Below are 26,999 nucleotides of genomic sequence, written 5' to 3'. Positions count from 1 at the left end.
TGACTGGTGTCAACTTACAGTGAAAGGCAACAGTTTCAGCTCTGAAAGTTCATTTGGGGACAAGGGGAAAAAAAGACAGACAGATGCACACACACACACACAGTCATTTTGTTTGGAAGACTATTTAAAGTTTAACATTCTCAGATTTGACCATAACTGGACAAAAGAGCATTAAACAATGTCAGGGCTCTTTATAGTCTGGAAAGGGGGTTCTCAAACAAGGGTATGTGTATGGCGAGCTGGCAGAAACGTTAGCATGTCGGGCGAAATGCTTAGCGATATTTTGTCTGCCGCTACGTTCTGTGTTCTAATTCCACTGAGGTCGACTTTGCCTTTCATCCTTTCGTGCTCGATAAATTAAGTACCTGTTATGCACTGGAGTCAATATAATCGACTTAATCCGTTTGTCTGTCCTTGTTTGTCCCCTCTGTGTTTAGCCCCTTGTAGGTAGTAAAGAAATAGCTATGTGTACTCCTAGGGGTTACACAAGATAACTTCTAAGATTACAACTGTTCTATACTTGCAGTGTGAAGTTGCAGAGTATTGAGAAAGACAGTTGTCGTGAGAAATATAATGAGCTTCTTTAACAGTGGCTACCTAATGGAACATTGGGTCTTTTCCTGCTTTCCCTATTTGTATTATATAGACACAAATATGTCTGTGTGGTTAAGAAATTTGCTTCACAACTATATGGTTTCAGGTTCATTTCCACTGCACAGTAGTTTGTGTCTTCCCCAATGTAGACCCAATGCTGCCTTGTTAGTAAATTCGGCAGGCAGAAACTGCAGAAAGCCAGTAATATATATTACTCTTTTACTTGTTTCAGTCATTTGACTGCGGCCATGCTGGAGTACCGCCTTTAATCAAGCATCTCGACCTTGGGACTTATTCTTTTGTAAGCCCAGTACTTATTCTATCGGTCTCTTTTGCCGAACCGCTAAGTAACGGGGACATAAACACACCAACATCGGTTGTCAAGCAATGCTAGGGGGACAAACACAGACACACAAACACACACACACACACACATATATATATATATATATATATATATACATATATACGACGGGCTTCTTTCAGTTTCCGTCTACCAAATCCACTCACAAGGCTTTGGTCGGCCTGAGGCTATAGTAGAAGACACCTGCCCAAGGTGCCATTCAGCGGGACTGAACCTCGAACCATGTGGTTGGTAAACAAGCTACTTACCACACAGCCACTCCTGCGCCTATAGTACTAAATGTCAAAAATTTTGCAATATTTTGGTAACTTAATTTATTTATTCATATAATCACAACAAAATCAGCCTAGCCTTGAAAGTAGAGGCCATCGTGTTGCACTGTCTGAAGCCACCATTCTGCTAGTTTTTGATCCCAAGCTGATAACAGTTCTTGTTTTTCAAGGTGAAGAACTTCTTCACTGAAGATTCCATCTCTTCTTGGTTGATGAAGCATTGTGAGCATGTAACATGATAGCTTTTAGTTTGAATGCCAGGCTGCTTTTTGTTGTAACTTGACAAATAAAGCAAATAAACTACCAAAATAACACTATATATATATATATATCATCATCATCATCATCATTTAACGTCCGCTTTCCATGCTAGCATGGGTTGGACGGTTCAACTGGGGTCTGGGGAGCCCGATTGTGTGTATGTGTCAACCCTCACCATTTTAACATTTCCTTTTCCATACTTGCATGGGTCAAAGTTTATCAAGGTTTCCACGACTGGATGCCCACTCTGTTGCAAATCCTTGCCGGTTTCCCAAGAAAGCAACTTTTCCCCACAGCCCGACATATTTTCGCAGTATATTAGAAATGAAGGACACTCCTTATATGACAGTTGCACTCATTTACAACAAGGACACACAAATATCACACACACACACACGATGGACTTCTTTCAATTTCTGTTTACCAAATCCACTCATAAGGCTTTGGGTTAGACCAGGGTTATAATAAAAGGTACTTCCTCTAAGTTCCACACAATCAATCTGTTTGTGAGGTACCTTGGGCAAGTACCTTCTACTATAGCTCCAGGCCAACCAAAGTCTTGAGAGTGAATTTTGTAGACAGTAATTAGAAAAAAACAATTGTGTGTATGTGTGTGTGTGTGTGTGTGTGTGTGCATGCGCATGCGTGTGTGTATGTGTGCACGTTCATTCATTCGTGAATGAGTGAGTGAGTACTGATTGTCACTCTCATAGAATCTTGTGCAAAACCATGCCTGACCATGGAAAAATATTACCTTGCTTGGAAACAGGTGAAGGGTGACAACAAGAAGGGCATCCAACCATAGAAAACTTGCTTCAATAAACTATCTCACCCATACAAGCATTGATAAGTTGACATTAAAAATGATGATGATGGTGGCATACACACACACACATGGTTAATGTTATGCTACAAAACCATAAGAGCTCAATGGACTTGAATGTCATAGATTTATGTTAATTTATGTGAAATATACAAGGATTACATGAACCAAAACTGGGTTTTGTTCAGGTGGCCAACCACACACATCAGTGGCCCTGACACTGATAAGATGACTATCAGTGTAATGTAGTGTAAATCAGTGACTGTTTTCCGCCAATCGTTCTGAAAATTCTCAAGGAAGAACTGGAGCTTGTGTTGGCAAACTGAATTAATTACCATATTTACTCTTGTCTAAGTCATACGATTTTATACTCAAGGCCAGCGCTAGGAAGTGCTGGGACCAATTAGAGAATTATCAGTGAGGCCCTCTACTGTTTGCATTAACCAAATCAAACTCAAAAAGCATTGGTAGGCCTAGGGCTACAGTAGAAGACATCTGCCTGAGGTACTATGCAGTGAGACAGAACCCAAAACCACATGGTTACAAAGCAAGATTCTTAATCATACAGCCATGCTTGTGCCTACTTAGCAAAAAGCAAAAAGTTGAACAAAAGAAATAAATAGGAGTAAGTGAGCAAAATGTGAGGGATCGAGTTTGACAATGGTTGAGTGGCGTATGGCATTGGCTGAGTGGAGTATGGCATTGGCTGAGTGGAGTATGGCATTGGCTGAGTGGAGTATGGCATTGGCTGAGTGGAGTATGGTAGTGGCTGAGTGGAGAATGGCAGTGGCTGAGTGGAGTATGGCAGTGGCTGAGTGGAGTATGGCAGTGGCTGACTAGAGTATGGCAGTGGCTGAGTGGAGTATGGCAGTGGCTGAGTGGAGTATGGCAGTGACTAAGTGGAGTATGGCAGTGACTGAGTGGAGTATGGCAGTGACTGAGTGAAGTAGGGAAGTGATTGAGTATAACAGAGGTTGAGTGGAATATGACAGTGATTAAGCGGATTATCACAGCAATTGAGTAGAGTATGAGAGTGACTAAGTGGAGTACAAGGGTTCAAAAGTCACTAAGAGAAGTAGGGCAGTGAATATAAGTAACTGATTAAAAAAACACAAAAAAAAACTATATATGACTGGAGATGTTCTATCAATTCTGGATAGTAATACATTTTATATTTAAAAGGTTTCTGAAATCACAGTTGACCTATAGAATGACCTGAGATAGGGTATGGATTGGCAAGAGGCCACTCAGCAACAAGATAGCCTATACATGGTTGCTCAACCTATCAGAAATAAGAGAAAATCTTTCTCAAGTAATATCTCACTGTCCTAATAAAGGAATAACATGTTGGATAGTGTATTCTTAGATATGTTATGTCTGAATGGAAGATGTAATAGTCGTGACTGGAAAGCCTTTGATCATAGGTCTGGTACATCAAGGCTGACCTGGGGCTAAACAGCAACAGTTAGACTATATGTATTCTATGTTATAGACGACATGTAGTGCATCAGGTGTTCATGTGCATGTATGTATGTGTGTGTATATGTATGTGTATGTATATATAAATATATATATAAATATATATATATATAGCTAGTTCTGTAGAAGCTCCTTCTACAAAATAAATATAAATATATATATATATATACATATATATATATATATATATATATATAAAGAATAAAATGTAATGCTATGCCACTATAATAATCCTTTATTACCTCCACCTTAGTGTTTGTTTGTCCATGGACAAGATATTTCATGAACCACTGGATGGATTCAGATGAAACTTTCAGCGATGTTTGGCCTTATGATACAAACTGGATGGATGAAAATGAAATAGATTTCAAAAATATATATTCTTTATTACTCTAGGCACAAGACTCAAAATGGGGGGGGGGGCAGTTGATTAGATTGACCCAGTACATAACTGGTACTTAATTTATTAATCCCGAAAGGATGAAAGGCAAAGTCAACCTCAGAAGATAAAGACAGATGAAAAACCGTTACACATTTTGCCTGGCGTGCTAACGTTTCTTATTTTCTTTGCCCACAAGGGGCTAAACATAGTAAACACAGAAGGGACAAACAAGGACAGACAAAGGGATTAAGTTGATTACATCAACCCCAGTGCGCAACTGGTACTTATTTAATTGACCCCGAAAGGATGAAAGGCTAAGTTGACCTCGGTGGAATTTGAACTCAGAACATAGCAGCAGACGAAATACCACTAAGTATTTCGCCCGGCGCGCTAACGTTTCTGCCAGCTCGCCGCCTTCTTTAAAAATATATATTTGAAATATTAATAATGTTGGAAACAAAATGAAGAGGGAGTTAAGAATAGAAAGAAAATTAAAATACAATTAGTGTAAAGCTAAATTAGGATAGAATAATGTGAAAACGTGATTAAAATTAAATTAGGAATGTTAGTGTGAAAAGAATAAATGCTTTGTAATAGTCAGCTAATTAATTACAGGGGTAAGAACAGGGTGGTAATGAAACAATTATAACTGGTCATTAAAGATATGCAAAACTCTTTGTTTTCTTATTTGGATTAAATGTATATATGCATATGTTTATATTATATATATATATATATATATATATAAAAATACAAAATGGGACAAGAATGCAAAACATTCAAATAGACGACACAAAAAACGGACGGGTCATTCGAAGCCTCTAATCTTCAGTCAAGAACCGGATCATCCTCGCAATTTCATATATATATATATAGATAGATAGATGCCTTTCCTTTGGATAACATCAGCAGCATGGAGATGATAGATTTGTATGCATGAGCAACTGCTGGTCTTTCATAAACAAACTTGCCTGGACTTGTGCCTTGGAGAGGAACTTTCTAGATGCAATCCCATGGTTATTCATGACCAAAAGGAGTCTTTATATATTATACACACACATAGACACATATATATAATATATACACATACATATATCTCTCTTTTACTCTCTTTTACATGTTTCCGTCATTTGACTGTGGCCATGATGGAGCACCGCCTTTAGTCGAAGTAATCGACCCCAGCACTTATTCTTTATAAGCCCAGTACTTATTCTATCGGTCTCTTGCCGAACTGCTAAGTTACGGGGATGTAAACACACCAGCATCGGTTGTCAAGCGATGTTGGAGGGGACAAGCGCAAACACACACACACATATATACGACGGGCTTCTTTCAGTTTCTGTCTACCAAATCCACTCACAAGGCTTTGGTCGGCCCGAGGCTATAGTAGAAGACACCAAGGTGCTACGCAGTGGGACTGAACCCGGAACTATGTGGTTGGTAAGCAAGTTACTTACCACACAGCCACCCCTGCGCCTATGTATAATATATATACATATGTACATACATAAACATATACACATACATACAAATATACATACATATAAGCATACATGCATAAATATACATATATATATATATATACACATACATGTATACACACACATATACACATATACATATTCTATATACCTTATACATTCTATGCTATGTATACACTAGATGTATATACAAATCAATGAGAAAGCCTTTACAATGTCACTCAACCTGCTAAACATAGCAGCAAATCAATCAATCCCTACCATGTTAATATAAGGATACAAAGGATAATGGAGTCCAAGATGAAACTATGCCTACAATAAAAAAGACAGGATGGTCACAGTTGGAAACACCTTTAGCTAAAGGTCCATTGGATGTGGGCTAACCTGGGGCTAAACAACAATAACAAGGAAGAAGAAATTTAATAATGTAATCCTATTCTTTCATTCTTTTACTTGTTTCAGTCATTTAATTGCAGCCATGCTGGAGCACCACCTTAAAGGGTTTTAGTCAAAGAAATCAGTCCCAGGACATTCTTTGTAAGCCTAGTACTTATTCTATTGGTCGCTTTTGCCGAACCACTAAGTTACGGGAGATATAAACACACCAACACCGGTTGGCAAGCAATGGTGGAGGAGGAAGGAAAAACAGATACACACACACACACACACATATATATATATATATTACACACACAAAATGGGCTTCCTTCAGTTTCTGTCAAGCAAATCCACTCACAAGGCTTTGATCTGCCTGAGGCTACAGTAGAAGATATTTGCCCAAGATGCCACACAGTGGGGGCTGAACCTGGAACCATGTGGTTGGGAAGCAAAGAAAAATGTGAAATGACATGTTTTGCTCAAGAACTCAATACACCATCCAGTTCAGGAATCGAAACCACTACTGCAAGAGGATGAGACAGCAGATGAGGTTATTCTACAATTTCTTATGGAATAAGCCGCACAGATGATTCGTTTCTTTTGTACATTAGCTCACTCATTCTGTCAAATCGATGTTATCCAAACAGGTGTACTGTGTGTGCCACATGCCACATGTCAAATTGATTGCAAAGGAAAGTGAAATGAAGTGTTTTGCTCAAGAACACAACATACTGCCCAGTCCAGGAATCGAAACTACAACCATAAGATCATGAACTCAATACGAACCACCAGGCCATGCGCCTTCACACACACACACACAAACAGTGGATTTTCCTGTCATGAAAGACCAACGAGTGTTACCTAGTTTCTTGCTGAACAACCTGCACAGGTAATATTAGTTTATGGCAGTCAAATGTTTGTGCTGCATATAACCTCACCCCCTCCATCCAATCGACACTACCTGAACAGGTGCACAGAGTGCCACATGTCAGATGTCAAAGTGGTCGCAGAGCAACATAAGAAGCGTTTTGCTCAAGAACACAACATACTGCCCAGTCCAGGAATCAAAACCATGATCGTAAGATCATGAGTGCAACCCTCTAAACACTAGGTGATGTACCTTCATAAAGCATCTTGCTCAACCCCTATGGATTCGTAAGGGCCAACTTCATAGTTTCTGTGATGTACATGTATTTACCCCCTAAACAGAATGCTGGTCCATCGCATGATTAGTCACTTTTTCCAGCTGAATAGGCTGGAGCCACATGAGATGAAGTGTTTTGCTGAAGAATATAATACGTCGCCCAGTCCATGAATTGAAATCACAACCTTATGACCATGAACCCAACACCCTTAACCACTAGGTCACCTGCCTCCACTATGTACCTTCATTACAACAACCAATAAACAAAAAAAAAGACAGAATAAGGCAAAAGCATGTCAAGTACTCACTGTAGCATCTTGTCCTGCATAATGTCCAATCACTTTACTCCCTCCAGGATGGCGCTGAGACCAATTTGTTATATTGTAAACCTGTCTGTCTATAACTAGCCAGCGGTCCTCTTTCTGATTGTGTTTCTTGATTTCCTCCCATGAATAGTATCTTTGTGATGAGTCAGTGTTGGGATTAGGTGAGGTTGTGTCGGAGTTCTCTCCGCCTCTTCCCATTTTTGCTTATCCTGAAGAGAGAGAAAAACAAAAAATACAAATAAATAACGGAAATAATCTAAAAAAAAAATTATGGTTTGTTTTTTGCTTTTTTTTTCTTCTACATAATTCATTTTTGGAACAATGAATCTCAAAACAAACAAATTATAAATAATTCTTTCTACTCTAGAGACAAGAATTGAAATTTCGGCGGGAGATGTAGGGGCTATTTGATTGCATCGACCTCCAGTTCTTGAGTGGTACTTTATCTTATTGACCCTGAAAGGATGAAAGGCAAAGTTAACCTCAGCAGAATTTGAACTCAGAATGTGAAGCCAGAAGAAATACTGCTCAGTGTTTTATCCGGTGTGCTAACAATTCTGTGAAATGCAATGTTTGTTTATTACATCCGCCTTAGCGAAAACGGAGGTATTGTTTCCAGTCATGTTTGTCTGTGGACAAGATATCTCAAGAACCGCTGGATGGAGTCAGATGAAACTTTCAGGGATGTTTGGCCTCGTGACTGGCACAAACTGATTAGATTTTATTATCAATCCAGTAATGAACAAGGATTCTGGATTATTTTTTCTGTTTTTTTTTACTTAATTTTTGAGAGGTTCATTTTTAGTATTCTCGTTTGTGAGAGCAGTTCAGTTTATTTCAGATATTCTCATTTTAAAAATCATTTCTGGCTTATGGCTGAGAGGACGTTGGTGTTGCCTTGGTGGAGGTTGGCACTCTCTAAATGCTCGTCCGTGCTGATTTGAATTAATCCTGCATTATCTTGGAGCTTCAAGATTTCAAAGATGTGACTGTTCAATTACAGAATGTCATTGTAAGGTAAGTGTGAAAGGCTGGATCCACCCGGTTTGAACATAAAACAGAATATTTGGGCCAGACGTGGCTAACTCAAATGCTAAAGGATCAGTGCCGTAGTGCACAACCTTGCAGTTCACAGATTCCTGTCAAACTGCCCATCCCATACCCGCATGGAAAAACAGATGTTAAATGATTGAGATGAATAAATGAGCCCTCAGTTCAGCACCACCATCATCCTTGGGTGCATTTAAACAGGGTTTGCTGTTTTTTTGTTTTACCTCTACCCTGTGGATGGGTGTCCTCGTAGCCATGAACAGTAGTCTTCTCCAGGACTAATAGCTTTATCAATGTGTACAGACATGTGTTCATATATTTGCTAAATCCAATCAGGTTATTATTGTACGTATTGTAAAACGTCTATTAATTACATGTTGATATTTCATTTAATTGATGTCTGGTAGTTGTTGTTATTGCAATGGTGGTATTGGTAATGATTGTGGTGGTGGTGGTGGTTGTTGTTGGTCTTGCAACTTGGGAGGTAATCCAATTATGTGGTATTTGTATAATGACAAATTGTTATTATTACCATCATTAAGGAGGCAAGTTGGCAGAATCGTTAGCACGCTGGACAAAAATGCTGATTGGTATTTCGCCCGTCGCTATGTTCTGAGTTCAAATTCCACCAAGATTGATTTTGCTTTTCATCTTTACAGGGTCAATAAATTGAGTACCAGTAAAACGCTGGGGTCGATGTAATCGACTAGTCCCGTTCCCCCAAATTTCAGGCCTTCTGCCTTCAGTAGAAAGGATTACTCTTATTATTAAGATGGTGAACTGGCAGAATCATTAGCACACTGGGCAAAATGCATTTCATCTTTATGTTCTGAGTTCAAATCCCGCTGACGTCGACTTTGTCTTTCATTCTTTTCGGGGTCAATAACATAAGTACCAGTTGATCACTGGGGTCAATGTAATCGACTAGTCCCATTCCCCCAAATTTCAGGCCTTCTGCCTTCAGTAGAAAGGATTACTCTTATCATTAAGATGGTGAACTGGCAGAATCATTAGCACACTGGGCAAAATGCATTTCATCTTTATGTTCTGAGTTCAAATTCTGCTGATGTCGACTTTGTCTTTCATCCTTTCGGGGTCAATAACTTAAGTACCAGTTGATCACTGGGGTCAATGTAATCGACTAGTCCCCTCTCCCAAAACTTCACACCTTGTGCCTATAATAGAAAGAATTATTGTTATAATAATTATTATTATTATTATTATTATTAAGGCAGTGAGATGGAAGAATCGTTAGCAGGCTGGGCAAAATGCTTAGTGGTATTTCATCCGCTGCTATGTTCTGAGTTTAAATCTGCCAAGGTTGATTTTGCCTTTCATTCTTTTGGGGTCAATAAATTGATGACAGGAAGGGCATCCAGCCATAGAAAAAAATCTGCCTCAATAAATTCCAACCAATTCCATGCAAGCATGGGAAAGTGGACATTAAAATGATATTAACCCCAAGACAACAATTTTTTATCGGACAACTAGGCTGCACTAATGGCAATCATCTTGGCCGAGATCAGCAATTAGTGCTTGACAATGGTTCAGCATATATTTATGTCAACTGCTTCAAAGCATCCACTGTTGATTTATGTAAACTGTCATCACTGTGAGGACCATAAATTCAATGAAACTGGTGTGGCTGGATGTGACTGTAAATTCCTTGAAAGACCAGAAGATTTTGCTGAATGTGTATGAATTCAATAGGAAGCCATCATGAAAATGGTGGTGTAACCACCAAAACTGCTGTTTTTATACTATCATGGTGATGAAGTCTTGAACTGAGTTGGAAATATTTACATGAAGAGCATCCAGCTGTAGAAACTCTGCCAGATCAGATTGGAGCCTGGTGCAGCCATCTGGTTCACCAGACCTCAATCAATTCATCCAACCCATGCTAGCATGAAAAGCAGATGTTAAACGATGATGATGATGATGAAGAGTCTAACAAACCTATCAGATTCCTTGAAATTTGCACAGTGGCCTCTGTTATCGATTCTGTGAATGACAGCAGATATTTATATCAACCAGTGTATAAACAGGTACAAAACAGCATCAGATAGGGCTGTGTATATTTTCATCATCTCATTCAAAGCGAGTACACGGCACAAGTAAATTTACATCAACCGATGTTATGGGGTTAATGATGATGATGATATATATATATATATATATATATATATAAGGTTGTCCCAAAAGTTCGTAGAAAGTCTTGGAAAATAATGGTCCTTATTTTGAGGAATAATTTTTGTTGTTTTTGTTAGTACTTGGCGAGTAAAAATTCAATTTTCGCAAGTGTTTACGAACTTTTGGGACAACCTAATATATATATATATATATATATAATATATATATATATATATATATATACAGCTATTATTAACACTAGCCAAAGAGAGAAGCCAGTATTTGTTACAACAGGTCAAAATGACAAACTGTATGAGTAATAATGTTTCGCTAGTTAGCACCGCTTACCAAAGTGAACAGAACAGGGTTTTTCAAATACGGCCAGATTAGTCATGATTATTTCATACTGGTGTAGCAAGTGACATGTTGGGTAATTAACAAAAAAAGAAAAAAAAAATACAGAAAACATTTGACAGCAGGATTAAAATCTTAGCATCAACCAACCACTACAGTCTAGAAAATGGCAGTGGTTATGGTGGTGTGATAATGATCATGACAATGATGACACTGCTGCTGACAGTTCTAGCAATGACAATGGTGCTGATAATGGTGTTGGTAGTGACGATACTGAAGGTGGTGGTGGTGGTGGTGGTGGTGGTGATGTTGGTATAATGATCATGATGATGATGTTGCTGCTGCTGCTGCTGTTGTTGTTGTTGTTAAGCAACAAGCCGGGTAAGGGTGATTAGGTGATGGTCTAGGGCTTAGGGGCAGGAGACCCCAGACCTTGGGGAAAAAAAAAAAAATTTTGGTCGTCTTGTTGTAGTCGAGGGCTCTTCATTGACGCCCGACACCACTGGGAGGTGGCCCTCGAAGTCGCTGGAAATGGAGATCTCCAGGTCCAAATTCTTAAACAGCTGCTGCTGCTGGTTATGGTGGTGACAAAGGTATCAATGATGTTGGTGGTGGTAGTGATGATGATAGTGATGGGGGTGGTGTGGATGGTAGCAATGGCAGTGGTAGTGATGGCTGTGCTGGTAGGTATGGTCATTACCCAACATCCATGACCATAGGTGAAGATGGGAACGGAAACCAAACAGAAGATAGCAAGCTTGGCTTTTTTTTAACCAACCTCTCCTCTTCAAAGGATCAAATGATAAAGTATTATTCTGTATCTTTTTTTTTTTTAAATTTTAAATTTAAGATGGCAAGATGTGATTTGAGGGAGATTTGGCTTATTTCCAGCAGATCAGAAATCGTTATATCTCTGAGTAATCCTTATTTCTAATACAGGCATAAAGACAAACTTTAGAGAATAACCCTTTCTACTAAAGGCACAAAGCCTGAAATTTGGAGGGAGGGGACTAGTTGATTACATCGACCCCTGTGTTCAACTGGTACTTATTTTATGAACCCTGAAAGGATAAAATGCAAAGGTGACCTTGGCGCAACTTGAACCCAGAACATAGAGACAGACAAAATACCACTAAGCATTGCGTCCTGTGTGCTAACGATTCTGCCAGCTTGCCCCCATAATAATAATAATAGGTACTAAGTCTTATAATTTGTGGAAAGAGACTCTGAAAGAGCCTGTGAGACTTTTGACAACAGGTTGCTATCCACTCTCACAGAAGTGGACAGCAAGTAAGATTGAGAGCTTTGAGAAGTAAAAATAATAATAATAATAATAATAATAATAATAATAATAATAATAATAATAATCATTTCTACTACATGCACAAAGCCTGAAATTTGGGTAAAGGGGACAAGTCGATTGCATTGGTCCCAGTGTTACTTCACTGGTACTTAATTTATCGACCACAAAAGGACGAAAGGCAAAGTCAGCCTCGGCAGAATTTGAACACAGAATGTAGCGACAGGTGAAACACCACTAAGCATTTCGCCTCCCATGCTAACCATTCTGCCAGCTCACCACCTTAATAATAATAACAATAACATTAATAATAATAATACTAATAATAATAATAACATCAATCAACACCACCATGATCATTTATCATCCACTTTTTGATGCTTGTATGTGTTATATGGAATTTGTTGAGGCAGCTTTCCTACAGCTGGAAGCCTTTCCTGTTTCCAACCCTCACCTGTTTCCATGTAAGGTAATATTTCCCTCTGACCAAACAGGTCTTCATGAAAGACTGGTAATGAAGGACACCACTTGTATGATGATGATGATGCTCATTTACAAACATCACATGATGTCTAGACAAAGACAGAAAAGCGTGCACACACACACAAGCTTCTTTCAATTTATTCCTACCAAATTCACTCTCAGTGCTTTGATCGGCCCGAGGCTGTAGTAGAAGATACTTGCCCAAGGTGCCACATAGTGGGACTATACATACATATATATATATATATAATGAGTTTCTTTTAGTTTCCATGCACCAAATTCATTCACAAGGCTTTGGATGGCCCAGGGTCATAGTAGAAGACACTTGCCCAAACTGCTGTGCAGTGGAACTGAACCCAAGACCAGATGGTTGAGAAGTAAGCTTCTTAACCATACAGCTGTACCTGTTGATGATAATGTCCCTTTTAAGAGCTTGTGTAAAATCAAGTGAATGGCGGGGTTGCACAGGTAGTGAATGTGAGACGGGGGGGGGGGGAGAAATAGAGATAAGGAGAGAGAAAAGTTACAGAAATGAAGAGAAGGTAGGAGAAAGAGAGAAGCGGGGGGAGACAGGGATAGAAAGAATGAAAAAGAGGAAGAAGAGGGGGAGAGTAAAAGAGAGAGGGACGGTGAAAAAAGGGTGGGGCAGAACAAGAAAATGTGAGATGAGATGGAGGAGGAGGAGGAGGAGGAATTGTGAGAGAGTGGGTTGAAAGAGAAAGAGTAGAGAATGAGAGAATGGACAAGTGAAAAATTACTATTTTAAGAGGACTGAACTGAGGAGATAGTTGTTTTAACTAGTTAATCAACTCACTGAATTCTTGTTGCTATGGACAAAAATAAACACTGAAATGAGTGGGTGCGTTATGTACTCTCACACACACACACACACACACACACACACACATATATATATATAGGAAGAGAGAGAGAGATGGATGGATGGATACATACATAAACAGTCACACACATGTACGCATGTGTGTATATGCGCAAATGTGTGTATAGATATAGATAGATAGATCTGTGTACACACATATACATATAGATACCTAAACAGTCATGTGTACTCATATATACACGCTTGTATATATACACACACACATACATATATATACATATACATACATATACATTTATATACATACACACACACACACACATTTATATACATATACATACACACACACATACATTTATATACATATACATACACACACACATACATTTATATACATATACATGCACACACACACACATACATTTATATACATATACATACACACACACACACATACATTTATATACATATACATACACACACACACATACATTTATATACATATACATACATACACACACACAAACACATTTATATACATATACATACACACACACACAAACACACATTTATATACATATACATACACACACACACAAACACACATTTATATACATATACATACACACACACATACATTTATATACATACACATACACACACATTTATATACATACACACGCACATTTATATACATATACATACACACACATACATTTATATACATATACATACATACACACAAACACATTTATATACATATACATACACACACAAACACACATTTATATACATATACATACACACACACATACATTTATATACATATACATACACACACATACATTTATATACATACACACACATTTATATACATATACATACACACACACACACATTTATATACATATACACACATATATCAATCATCTTAACTCAGAAAGATAAAGGAAAGACACAAATCAACCGCATCCTCCACCTCCTCCTCCTCATCATCATCATCATCATCGTCATATTTTATGCTTATTTCTTTAGTTAAGGTGTGTGTTTTTTTTTATTAAATCTAGATAGTTTGTATGTTTATTTTTTTATCTTTTATCAGTTTTGGTTTTTGTTGTTTTTTTTCTTTATTTTCCGTAGTTTGTTGTTATTTTCCTTCCTGCTGTATCTAATTATGATAAGTCTTGAGAAATTCTCGTGGGAAGAAGTGAACACACACACAAACACACGCACACACACACAAAATCAAACCATTAACAAACAAACAAAAAAAGACCCTTCTTTGTGGGCAAGCAGCTGAAAAGGAAAGCGAAATTCCCACAACACACACACAAAAGCTCTCCATTCAATTCAGTCCTGGAGCTTGGTGAGGCATTTCATAGCACACAGTTACTGAATGAATATTCATATTTAGCCTTGGGCAAATGACAGCTGGTTCAATTGCAAATAAGCCAGGCACTATAGGTGATTCCTTACCCCATCTTCCCAAGGTTATACGACCCCTCTTGACTAAAAAAAAATACCTGACGAAAGACTACTGATTATCAATGTTAAGTCAATGTTTCTCACAGGGGCTTGACTCTGAGGATTTAAAAAGGATCAGGCGGCGAGCTGGCAGAACCGTTAGCATGCCGGGCAAAATGCGTAGCCGTATTCCGCCGAGGTCGACTTTGCCTTTCATCCTTTCGGGGTCGATAAATTAAGTACCAGTTAATCACTGGGGTCGATGTAATCGACTTAATCCGTTTGTCTGTCCTTGTTTGTCCCCTCTATGTTTAGCCCCCTGTGGGTAATAAAGAAAGAGATTTAAAAGGGATCACACATATTGGCCATCATCAATGTTTAATGCACACTTTTCCCTGCTGGCATGGGTCAGATGTAATGTGTTGAGGCAGATTTTTTCTATGGTCATATACCTTTCTTGTCACCAACACTTAATTGTTCAAGGTAAGATAATATTTTTCCCCCATGGCCAACCAGACATCATTTTATGGAAGACTGAAAATGACCAGCATTGTTCATATGGCGGCAAAACTCATTTACAATCATTGTTAGAACAAAGGTATACACAAACACACATAAATGTATATATATATATATATATATATATATATATATATATATATATATATAGATATATATATATAATGTAATGTGTTGAGGCAGATTTTTTTTCTATGGTCATATACTCATTTACTCATTTACATAAACTCATTTACAATCATCGTTAAGACAAAGGTATACACAAACACACATAAATGTGTATATATATATATATATATATATATAGATATATATATATAATGTAATGTGTTGAGGCAGATTTTTTTTCTATGGTCATATACCTTTCTTGTCACCAACACTTAATTGTTCAAGGTAAGATAATATTTTTCCCCCATGGCCAACCAGACATCATTTTATGGAAGACTGAAAATGACCAGCATTGTTCATATGGCGGCAAAACTCATTTACAATCATCGTTAAACAAAGGTATACACAAACACACATAAATGTATATATATATTATATATATATATATATAGATATATATATATATATATAATATACACACATACATAGATACATATGTACATACATATATACACAGAATGAGGTACCTTTTGAAAAGGCACCTGATGACACACATCTTCACTGAAGGATGCATCACAACCAGCTGTATAGTATCTCACCCGTGAGGGACCAATGTATGATGAGTCAAAACGATCATTGTGATTAATAAAGAATCTCATGAATTCCATTTTGTGCTTCTCTCATTTGTTATATATATAGGCAAGGAAAAATTATAAAAAGGCAGAATGCTAAATTGAAGGTAAATTTTAATGAAAATGGATGTATGGAAAATTTTTTTAAATATATATATATTAATTCAAACAATTTTAAAAAAAATTTTTTTTATTTTCCATACACCCATTTTCATTAAAATTTACCTTCAATTTAGCATTCTGCCTTTTTATAATTTTTCCTTGCCTATCATTTCTCCACATGCGGTCAACACAACCCCACCATTTATTGATCTATATATATATATAATATATATATATATATACCTACACATGCATATACATGTCTAACACATACACACACACATAACGGGTTTCTTTCACAAGAGGTCAGTCAGCCCCTACCTAAAGTAAAAGACATATGCCAAAGTGCTGCAAAGTGGGATTGAACCCAAGGCCACATGGTTGGAAAGCAAGCATCTTAATCATACAGCCACAGCCTCTCCAGCCATTTTTAATAAAACTGAAATAGTTTCACTTTGTAGCTACAATTCTGAGAAATGAAGACACAATGGAAATAAGAATGACCGGTATGCTGTTCCTCCATCTTATTAATAAGAGGAGGACGGTCAAAATATTTCACTAATTCTTTTAAGAGGGGACAGAGAACATATTTATCAGTTTGAGAACCACAGCCCTAAACTATATTCTTATATATTAAATGCACAGCTGTGTGATTGAGAGGCTTGCTTCCCAACCAAGTGGTGGGATCTCAGTTTCAGTCCCACAGCACAGAACCTTTAGGCAAGTGTCTTCTACCATAGCTCCAGCCTTGCGAGTAGATTTAGTAGATAAAAACTGAAAAAACACTGCCGTGTGTGCATGCTTGTCTTGACATCACGTGATAACTGTCATAGAAGTGATGCTGTTTGTTACGAAATTTCCAAGGAAAATATGCCTGGCCTTGAGAAAATATTACTTTACTTTGAAACAGGTGAAGGTTGACAACTAGAATGGCATCTGTGGAAGGCTAACATGACTTCTGCCTGTGACTTGAGGGCCAGCATTGTGAAGTGTAACGGAATTATGGTAAGAGTACATGTACCAGTGGAATACTTAAGCAGCATGCATTAAATATAAAACAAAGACCAGATAGGATTGTTGATTGAATAAATGGATTATTAATTGTCCAAGACCAATGGAGTATTTATTATTTTATACACATTGTGTGTGTGTGTGTGTGTGTGTGTGTACTTATATTGTATGTACATGTCTGTCTATGTGATGATATGTACAAGTCCTGACAGGTAACAAAATTGGTTCATTCATATTCACTGTTTAGAGTCGGTGGAGCAGAGAAAGCCGTTGGACTGTGTGGTAACATGCAAACACTCACTCTTCTACATAGATGTACTGACAATCCAACCACACACACACACACACACACTAGCACAATCATATACATTCCACCACACAAATGCACACACACACACATATTTTTCATTTCACCCACCATCCCCACGCTCGTGTGCTGCTCTACTGTTACTGCTACTCACAGGTGCACAGCCATACAAAAAAAAGTTCCATGGAAACAGAGCACTCCACCCACCCTTGCTGGTGCTGTTATGCTCTATCCTAACTAAGCATTGGTCTCACTGCTATGACCACTGCAACACTATTATCTCTGGTCTGGGGAGCTGACAATCCCAGAAGAGCAGACCACAGAGGAACTCAGGGTACAAGACCCTATCTGCACCCTAGTTTCTCTGTATTGTCATTTACATCAGCACAAATATGTTCAGAGGAAAGCATGAAGGATACACATTCTTATGTTCTATTTTAAATATATCTAAACAGAATAAGTAAAAAGTGGCTGTGTGGTAAGTAGCTTGCTAACCAACCACATGGTTCCGGGTTCCGTCCCACTGCGTGGCATCTTGGGCAAGTGTCTTCTGCTATAGCCTCGGGCCGACCAGAGCCTTGTGAATGGATTTGGTAGATGGAAACTGAAAGAAGCCTGTCGTATATATGTATATATATGTATGTATGTGTGTGTATATGTTTGTGTGTCTGTGTTTGTCCCTCTAGCATTGCTTGACAACCGATGCTGGTGTGTTTACCGATAGAATAAGTACTGGGCTTACAAAGAATAAGTCCCGGGGTCGATTTGCTCGACTAAAGGCGGTGCTCCAGCATGGCTGCAGTCAAATGACTGAAACAAGTAAAAGAGTAAAAGAGAGTAGAGTAGGAAATGGGTGGATTGGAAATTTTTTTTTTTTGTTCCATTTTCTTTTTCTGAATATTTGGGGTGGGGGACAGTGAAGTGCCCATGCATGAGATTGGGGAGATCCACAGAATTTACATTGGGGTTTTAACATCTGCAGGAAATATGGGAAAGGAAAGAGGAAATTCCAGGAGTCGATGTTCTGGTGAGGAAAGATTGGTTTTCAGAGAAATGGTAAGTATGGTATATGGAGCCCACATCAGAAAAAATGCAAGGGACAAGTGTATGCCTGGTTGTTATTGCTATGTTTAGTCCCAGGCAAGCTCTGTAAGAGAAGATCTTGATCAAAAGCATTCCAGTCATGACCATCATATCTTTTGTTTTTATATATTGTGTACCCTTCACAGTACTTTCCAACGTATCCTTTCCTATCTTTATTATTTATTAATTTTATTCACAGAGTAAGGTATGATTTGAGGGAGATTTCGTTGCTATTGCTTGCAGATCAAGTGATCATAAGAAGGTAGAGGTGGAGTTAGGAGCTCGTCCTGAAGAGCAGAGGACATTAACGTTATCTCTCTATCCAGTTAGCTATCCACTTGTTCATCACTGGTTTTACTTCAATCTCTCATCTAATACACAAGCAACCGAACTGACTCCCAGGTATCATCCACAGGTTTCCTCCACTCAGTCATTTCAGAAAAACATTTGAATGATTATTTTCTTACAGCCATTCATCATCATCATCGTTTAACATCCGTTTTCCGTGCTAGCATGGGTTGGACGGTTCAACAAGGGTCTGGGAAGCCAGGAGGCTGCACCAGGCTCCAGTCTGATCTGGCAGTGTTTCTACAGCTGGATGCCCTTCCTAACGCCAACCACTCCATGAGTGTAGTGGGTGCTTTTTACGTGCCAGGGGAAGCTGGCAGCGGCCACGATCGGTTGGTGCTTTTTACGTGCCACCAGCACAGAAGCCAGTCAAGGCAGCACTGGCATCGGCCATGTTCAGATGGTGCTTTTTACGTGCCACTGGCACAGGTATCACAACTACTATTTCCATTTGATATTCATTTTGATGTTGATGTACTTGATTCAATAGGTCTCAAGCACAGCAGGTCATGTGCCACCAGCACAGAGGCCAGTCAAGGCAGCACTGGCATCGGCCACGTTAGGATGGTGCTTTTTATGTGCCACCTGCACAGGTATCGTAACTACAATTTCCATTGATATTTATTTATAAAAAACAAATCATTATCAAACAGTTTGGCATGAATGAAGAAGCACTGTGGAGCACTGCATCCTTCAAAACTTCCATGCTTCCTGAGATTCGCCAACACTACACTTGATTTTCCCCCCTCCATACACACACAAGCATGTATCTGACTCATACATTGTTCGCTTTCCAGACATTTCTACATTACTGCATGTACTTAATATGCACTTTCTGACAAGTTGTGGTGCACCTGAGCACTGTATACAATAATTTCATTATATTAACATGTACAAGAGGATCTGACAGGTATTCCAATTATGAAAATGTTGAATTCACTAAAAATATTGTACAGAGAGACATTGTTTGATTGTCAAGATCTCCTGTCTATGTTTTGTTGTATATAATGTACATAAAAATAAAAATACAGTTAGAAACTGACGTGTATTTTGATCTATTAAATGCTTCTCCTATTTCAATACTGTTTTACTGTCTTCTAATTCTTTTCTTGAACCGTCATCATTTAATGTCCGCTTTCTATGCTGGCATGGGTTGGACAGTCTGACAGGAGCTGATAAGCCAGAAAACAGTGCCAAGCTGTCTGTCTGTCTGGGCATGGTTTCTATGGCTGGATGCTTTTCTTGAAGCCAACGACTATACAAGATGTACAGGGTGCTTTTTACAGGGCACTGGCACCAGCAAGGTCTGCAAGAGAAGGTCCTTCAACTCAGCAAGGGAAGAGTATTAAGTGGGGTGGCTTTGTGCCAGGTGATGAGAGAATGGAATATAATAGAGGGGCAGAAACGGGTGTCTTGATGTAGGCAGGATACATGGCTCCCTCAGTTGAAAAAAGAGAGAGATGATCAAGAAGATGTGTTGGACATACACTCAATAAATCCTCGAGTATAGTCCACCCTTGAGTATAATACGCAGGGGATTTTTAGGGGGCTGTATCTCTGAAAAACCTAAACCTTGTGTATAATACGCACCCCATCTCTAACTTGAGTCAAGGAGGTCTATATAACGCCCTTGATTTGTAAAACTGTATATGGTAACGCCCTTTATTATTATTGTATATATAACATAATGCAAACGTGCAGCTGTTTTTGTGCATTTTGTTTGCAGAAAATAAAGAAATAACAGTAATAACGTTTAATAAATGTTGCTTACTGCAAGTTATGAATGATTCTTTTATGACTTCATTGCTTTCAGGCTTAGCTTAAGATATTTTCGTGTCTGACATCACTAAATGCGTCTGAATAAACATAACCAGACAGCAAATAGAGACTCGGACATTGCTTAGAAAATAATTTTCATTTCTAACCTCGTATATAGTACGCACTAGGGATTTTGACCTTTAAACTTTGGGAAAAAAATATGGATTATACTCGAGGATTTACAGTATGTATATATATATATATATATATATATATATAAATGCTGCCAACATAACATGGCAGTCCTGTAAAACATCTTTTCCAGCTGGCTAACAACACAGTCTGTGTCTGTATATAGCATTTGCAAAGGAGGTCATCGGTCCCATCTCTAACCTTATGTGATACTCACAGACCTAGGTTTCTGAATGTTATCCATCTTCAGTGTGAGACACTCACCAGCTAGTGACAAAAGCTATCTCCACTCACAAATATTATATATTCTTTAAGCGACACACAGTCACTGATCTCATATCGAGAAAAACGTGTTAAATTTCTGAGCAAGAGAAAAACAGTAACAGTATATATATATCTATGTATGAAATTTTGAATTTTATTCATGGACCCCCAGTACTACCTTTGCAAACCACCAGGGGCCTGAAAACTCCAGGTTGGAAACCACTGGTATAGACAGACACTGTTTAATTGTCAAAATTTCCTGTCTGTGTTTTGTTTTTTTGTATACAAAAATTAAAAAACAGTTAAAGACTGACATATATTTTGATCTATTAAATGCTACTTTTATTTCAATACCATTTTACCTTCTTTTAGCTTTTTCTTGCATCATTTTAATGTTTCTTCTCCATGCTTGCAAGAGTTACAAGTCACTCGTTAAAGCAGATATTCTATGGCCAGATGCTCTTCCTGTTGCCAATTCTCACCTGTTTCTAAGCAAAATAATACTCCTCCTATTCTTTCAAACAAAACAGCTCAATGGCCAGACGTGTATCCCAGAAAATTGCAGACAAATGACACATTTTATACAAGGGTTAACTTTGTTTCCAATTGGTGTACAAACCTGCTGAGATCTGCTTAACCCAACACTGCTTCTGCAACTTACACTGCCAGCATTTGCAAACATTCGCAAGCTGTATCCGTTTGACAAGGCATTTTACAATCTGACATCATTTGTGCTGCAACTAAAACAATTGTACACGAGTAGAATCTTAAGAGGTATTTAAAACATAGACATTTTGTCAAGAGTACTACATACCAACATCTTTCATTGTACAGCTACAACCTGGCCAGTGATTCTAATCATTAGCATTAGCAGTAGGAGGAGGAGTAAATAGTAATTATTATTATTATTATTATTATTATTAGGTGGAGAGCTATCAGAATTGTTACAGTGCCGGGCAAAATGCTTAGTGACATTTCATCTATCTTTACAGTCTGAGTTCAAATTCCACTGAGGTCAACAACATAGGTACCAGTTGTGTACTAGGGTCAATGTAATCGATTATCCCCTCTCCCAGATTTCAGGCCTTGTGCCTATTAATAGAATGGGTTATTATTATTATAAGTAGTAGTAGTAGTAGTAGTAGTAGTAGTAGTAGTATGGTAATTATTATTATTATTTAAAGCAGTGAGCTGGCAGAAACATTAGCGCGCTGGATGAAATGCTAAGCAGTATTTCACCCATCACTACATTCTGAGTTCAAATTCCGTCAAGGTCAACTTTGACTTTCATCCTTTCAGGGTCGATAAAGTACCAGTGAAACACTGGAGTCAATGTAATCGACTCATCCTCCCTCAAAATTATTATTATTATTATTATTATTATCATTAGGTATAAGACCTGAAATTTGGGAGGAGGGGGAGAATGACAACAAAAGGATTGAAGCAAACATAACTAATAAATTGAGTGCCAAAATGATTAATCAAATAACTGATTAGTTAATTGGTTAAATAGTTAACCAATTAATGAATAATAAAGAAGTGAAATACAAGCAGTGCATGTGTTTATCACTGGTTTAATGACCCTCCCAAGATACAACAAAATATCAAGAACACTGAACGACTTCAACATAAATTTTTGGTGCATTAAAAGCTATGGAGCACTGGATTAATTTTCTCATGCTAAATAGTTATGCCCTTCTAAAGACTCCGCCGGTTACGACGACAAGGGTCCCAGCTGATACGATCAATGGAACAGCTTGCTCGTGAAATTAACGTGCAAATGGCTGAGCATTCCACAGACACGCATACCCTTAACGTAGTTCTCGGGGATAATCAGCGTGACACAGAGAGTGACAAGGCTGACCCTTTGAAATACAAGTACAACTCATTTTTGCCAGCTGAGTGGACTGGAGCAACGTGAAATAAAGTGTCTTGCTCAAGGACACAACGCGTCGCCGGGAATCAAACTCACAACCTTACGATCATGAGCCGAATGCCCTGACCACTAAGCCACGCACCCTCACAGTTATGCCCTTAAGGCAGAAAGCTTGCCAGGATCATTAACGCACTGGGCAAAATGCTTAAGCAGCATTTCATCTATCTTTATATTCTGAGTTCAAATTCCACTGAGGTCAACTTTCCCTTTTATCATTTCGAGGTCTGGATCAATGAGCACTGGGATCAAGATGGATGTTAAATGATGATAGGTCCACTTAATGTTTCCCTCTTTTTATTTTTGTTCATGGATTTGCCTATAGAAGATACCTACCTGGGACTGAAAGCAAGACCATGTGGTTGGGAGGCAAACTTCTTACCACAAAGCCACATGTGTGCATGAATACAATTGATTATGTTGGCACCAACATACAGCTGGTATAATATTTATAGGTTGACCCAGAGGGATTCATAACCTCAAGCACAATGCCACCGATTTGAAGGGAGGAGGGAGCAGAGAGGGCACAACCGAAGGAATTGACATCAATAACACATCTGATGGATGCTTTATTGATCCTCAGTTCTCCCTAAGATGAAAGACTAAATCAATCTGTGAGATCTAATAAAATCCACCACAACCACTTCCACCACCACGACACACTTCGTCTGCAACTCTACTGAATCGGCCATCCACTGCCCTCAACAGCCACAACAGTGATTTACTGGTGGTGGTGGCAGTGGTAGTAGTAGTAGTAGTAAGTAGTAGTAGTAGTAGTAGTAGTAGTAGTAGTAGTAGTAGTAGTAGTAGTAGTTGTTGTTGTTGTCACAACAGCAGCAAAAGCAGCAGCAGTGCTATATTACTCCGCCAATCACCTAGCCTAATCCGACAGGAGATGAAAGCAGAAATTAAACAAAAGCCTAATTACAACAACAACAACAACAACAACACCCTACACGAATTAGGCATTAGCAGAGTTCCATTCAGTAGAACAATTTCCTGTCCATCCCAATCGATACATTTCATGTAATCATTATTACTATTACTATTATTATTATTATCATCATCATAATCATTATTATCTGCCCCTCTCTCTCTCTCTCTCTCTCTCTCTGTTTACACAAGCCATGTCAAGCTAAACAATCAACAAATACGAAAGGAACCTAGTGACCTTACAAACCACAGCACAGCTGTATCACTTGGCAAAGACAATTGCTATTGCTGTTATCGTCTTTTATCCACCCTTTTATGCGTTTCAAGCATTGGCCTGCAGCCACGCCGGCGGGGGTAGGGGGGGGCATTGCCTTGAAGAAATTTACCCAAACAAATATATATTTTTTGCAAGTTTGGAACTTATTCCATTGATGTCCTTTACCATACTGCTAGACTAAGGGAGCGCAAACAAACCAACAGCAGCTGTCAAGTGGCAGTGGAAATCAAAGTGATTGCAGAGCAATGTGAGATGAAGGAATTGAAACCACGATCTTGTGATCATGAGTACAGTTTGTCCACCATAGGCACAAGGCCTGAAATTTGAGGGGAGGAGGCAAGTCAAATACATTGACCCCAGTGCTCGACTGGTACTTAATTCATGAACCCTGAAAGGATGAAAGGCAAAGCAAACCTCAGCAACATAAAGACTCCAAAATGTCACTAAGCACTTGTCTAGCATGGTAACGATTCTGCCAATAATAATAATAATAATAATAATAATAATAATAATAATAATAAAAATAAGAGCACTCAGAAAGTGCAAACTTACACCAAGGCAACACCAATGTCCTCTCAACGATTAGCCAGAGAGGATTTTTAAAATGTGAATATCTGAAATAAACTTGACTGCTCTAACAAATGAGAATACTCAAAATGAACCTGACCGCTCTCAAAAATTAAATAAAAGAACAGCAAAACTAACCCAAAATCCTTGTCCAGTACCAGATTGATCCCAAAATCTAATCAGTACATATCATCCACAAGGCTAAATATCCCTGAAAGTTTCATTCGAATCTATCCAACAGTTCTTGAGATATCTTATCCACTGACAAACAAACAAACACAACTGAAAACAATACCTCCACTTTCACTAAGGTGGAGGTAATAATAATAATAATAACAACAATAACAATAATAATAATGGCTTCAAATTTTGGCACAAGGCCAGTAATTTTGGTGGGGAGAGTAAGTCAATTACATTAACCCCAGTGCTCAACTGGTACTTATTATATCGACCCTGAAAGGATGAAAGGTAAAGTTAACCCTGGTAGTATTTGAACTCAGAACATAAATTCAAAAGAAATGCCACTAAGCATTTTCCCCAGCGTGGCAATGACTCCACCAGCGTGGCAATGACTCCACCAGCGTGGCAATGCCTTCAATAATAATGAGGAGTTCAAATTTTGGCACAAGGCCAGCAATTTCGGGAAAGGGGGTAGTCGATTCCATCAACCCCAGTGTGTAACTGGTACTTATTTTATCAGGCCTCAAAAGAATGAAAGGTAAAGTTGACCTCAGTACGGTTTCAAATTGGTACACAAAGAACTGGAAGAAATGCCACTAAACATTTCGACCAGTAGGAAATTCCACCAGAGAAAGAAAACAAAAAAAAAAACAAACAAAAAAAATCATTTTGCTTAATATTGATTCAACAGATTTCTACTTAAAGCAAAGTGGATGACATTACAGATATAATATTCGAAAGGTCAAGTGAGAGAAATTCACAAGAGGTCAAACATACAGGTATATATATATATATTATATATATATATATATTATATATATATATATATGTATGTATGTATAAAGCCAGTACTGGGCTGACCAACGAACAATCTATATTTTTTCCACTCTTCAGACAACCATACTTCAGCTACTTCAACTCTGCATAATCTTTGCTTTGCAAGTCCACACACACACACACACACACACACACACACACACACACACACACACACACACACCATATGTCTTCACCCTAGTAACACAATCACCATCCAAACACACATGCAAAACTGCTATTCTGCTTGGTTATGTTTACCTTCCCCCAGTAAAAAGAGCAAAAGTTTAAGAGACCCTATCATTTATAATATGATGATGGTTGTGTGAATAAAAAGTCTGCTTGGCAACCATGTGCTTTCAGGTTCGGTCCCACTGTGTGGCACCTTGGACGACTTTCTTCTACAACAGCACCAAATTCACCAATGACTTTTGAATGAATTTGGTAGATAGAAACACACACAAACACATATATATGTATAGAATGTGTGTGTGTGTGGGTGTGTGTGTGTGTGTGTGTGTGTGTGTGTGTGTGTGTGTGTGTGTGTGTACACACATACAAGGGTGAGTTAGAAAGTATTGCAAATAAAAACTGCATTACTTTCTGTTTCACTCTCATGAGTGTGTACACACACGTACTCACATACATACATACAAACATGTATGTATATATTTTATATACACACACACACACACACAAGGTTGTCCAGAAAGTTCTGAGCGCTTTTAAGCTAAATCATTTAACGCTTCATTGAACACACCTGAAACGTAACACAGTGAAAACTTCAGTGTTGTTTGAATTGGTAGAGCATCTTTTCTTTGTTCCTGACTAAAAATGGATTTA

The 26,999-nt window shown here is 38.2% G+C and overlaps 1 protein-coding gene across 3 annotated transcripts in view; it reads right to left on the bottom strand.

Annotated features, from left to right (window-relative positions):
• Window positions 1-26,999, bottom strand: part of LOC115223335 (acyl-CoA 6-desaturase) — a 105,767-nt gene that overhangs the window by 50,633 nt on the left and 28,135 nt on the right. For all 3 annotated transcript variants that reach the window (XM_036512140.1, XM_029793856.2, XM_029793857.2), the window contains exon 2: window positions 7,487-7,713. In XM_036512140.1, coding sequence (XP_036368033.1) covers window positions 7,487-7,702 — 216 coding nt within the window. In that variant the 5' untranslated portion in view covers window positions 7,703-7,713. The remainder of the gene's footprint in view (window positions 1-7,486; window positions 7,714-26,999) is intronic.

Source organism: Octopus sinensis, linkage group LG22 (genome assembly GCF_006345805.1).
Source record: "Octopus sinensis linkage group LG22, ASM634580v1, whole genome shotgun sequence".
NCBI classification, from domain to species: domain Eukaryota; kingdom Metazoa; phylum Mollusca; class Cephalopoda; order Octopoda; family Octopodidae; genus Octopus; species Octopus sinensis.
The sequence above is the reverse complement of the archived record's forward strand: the minus strand, read 5'-3'. Positions and strand labels throughout refer to the sequence as shown.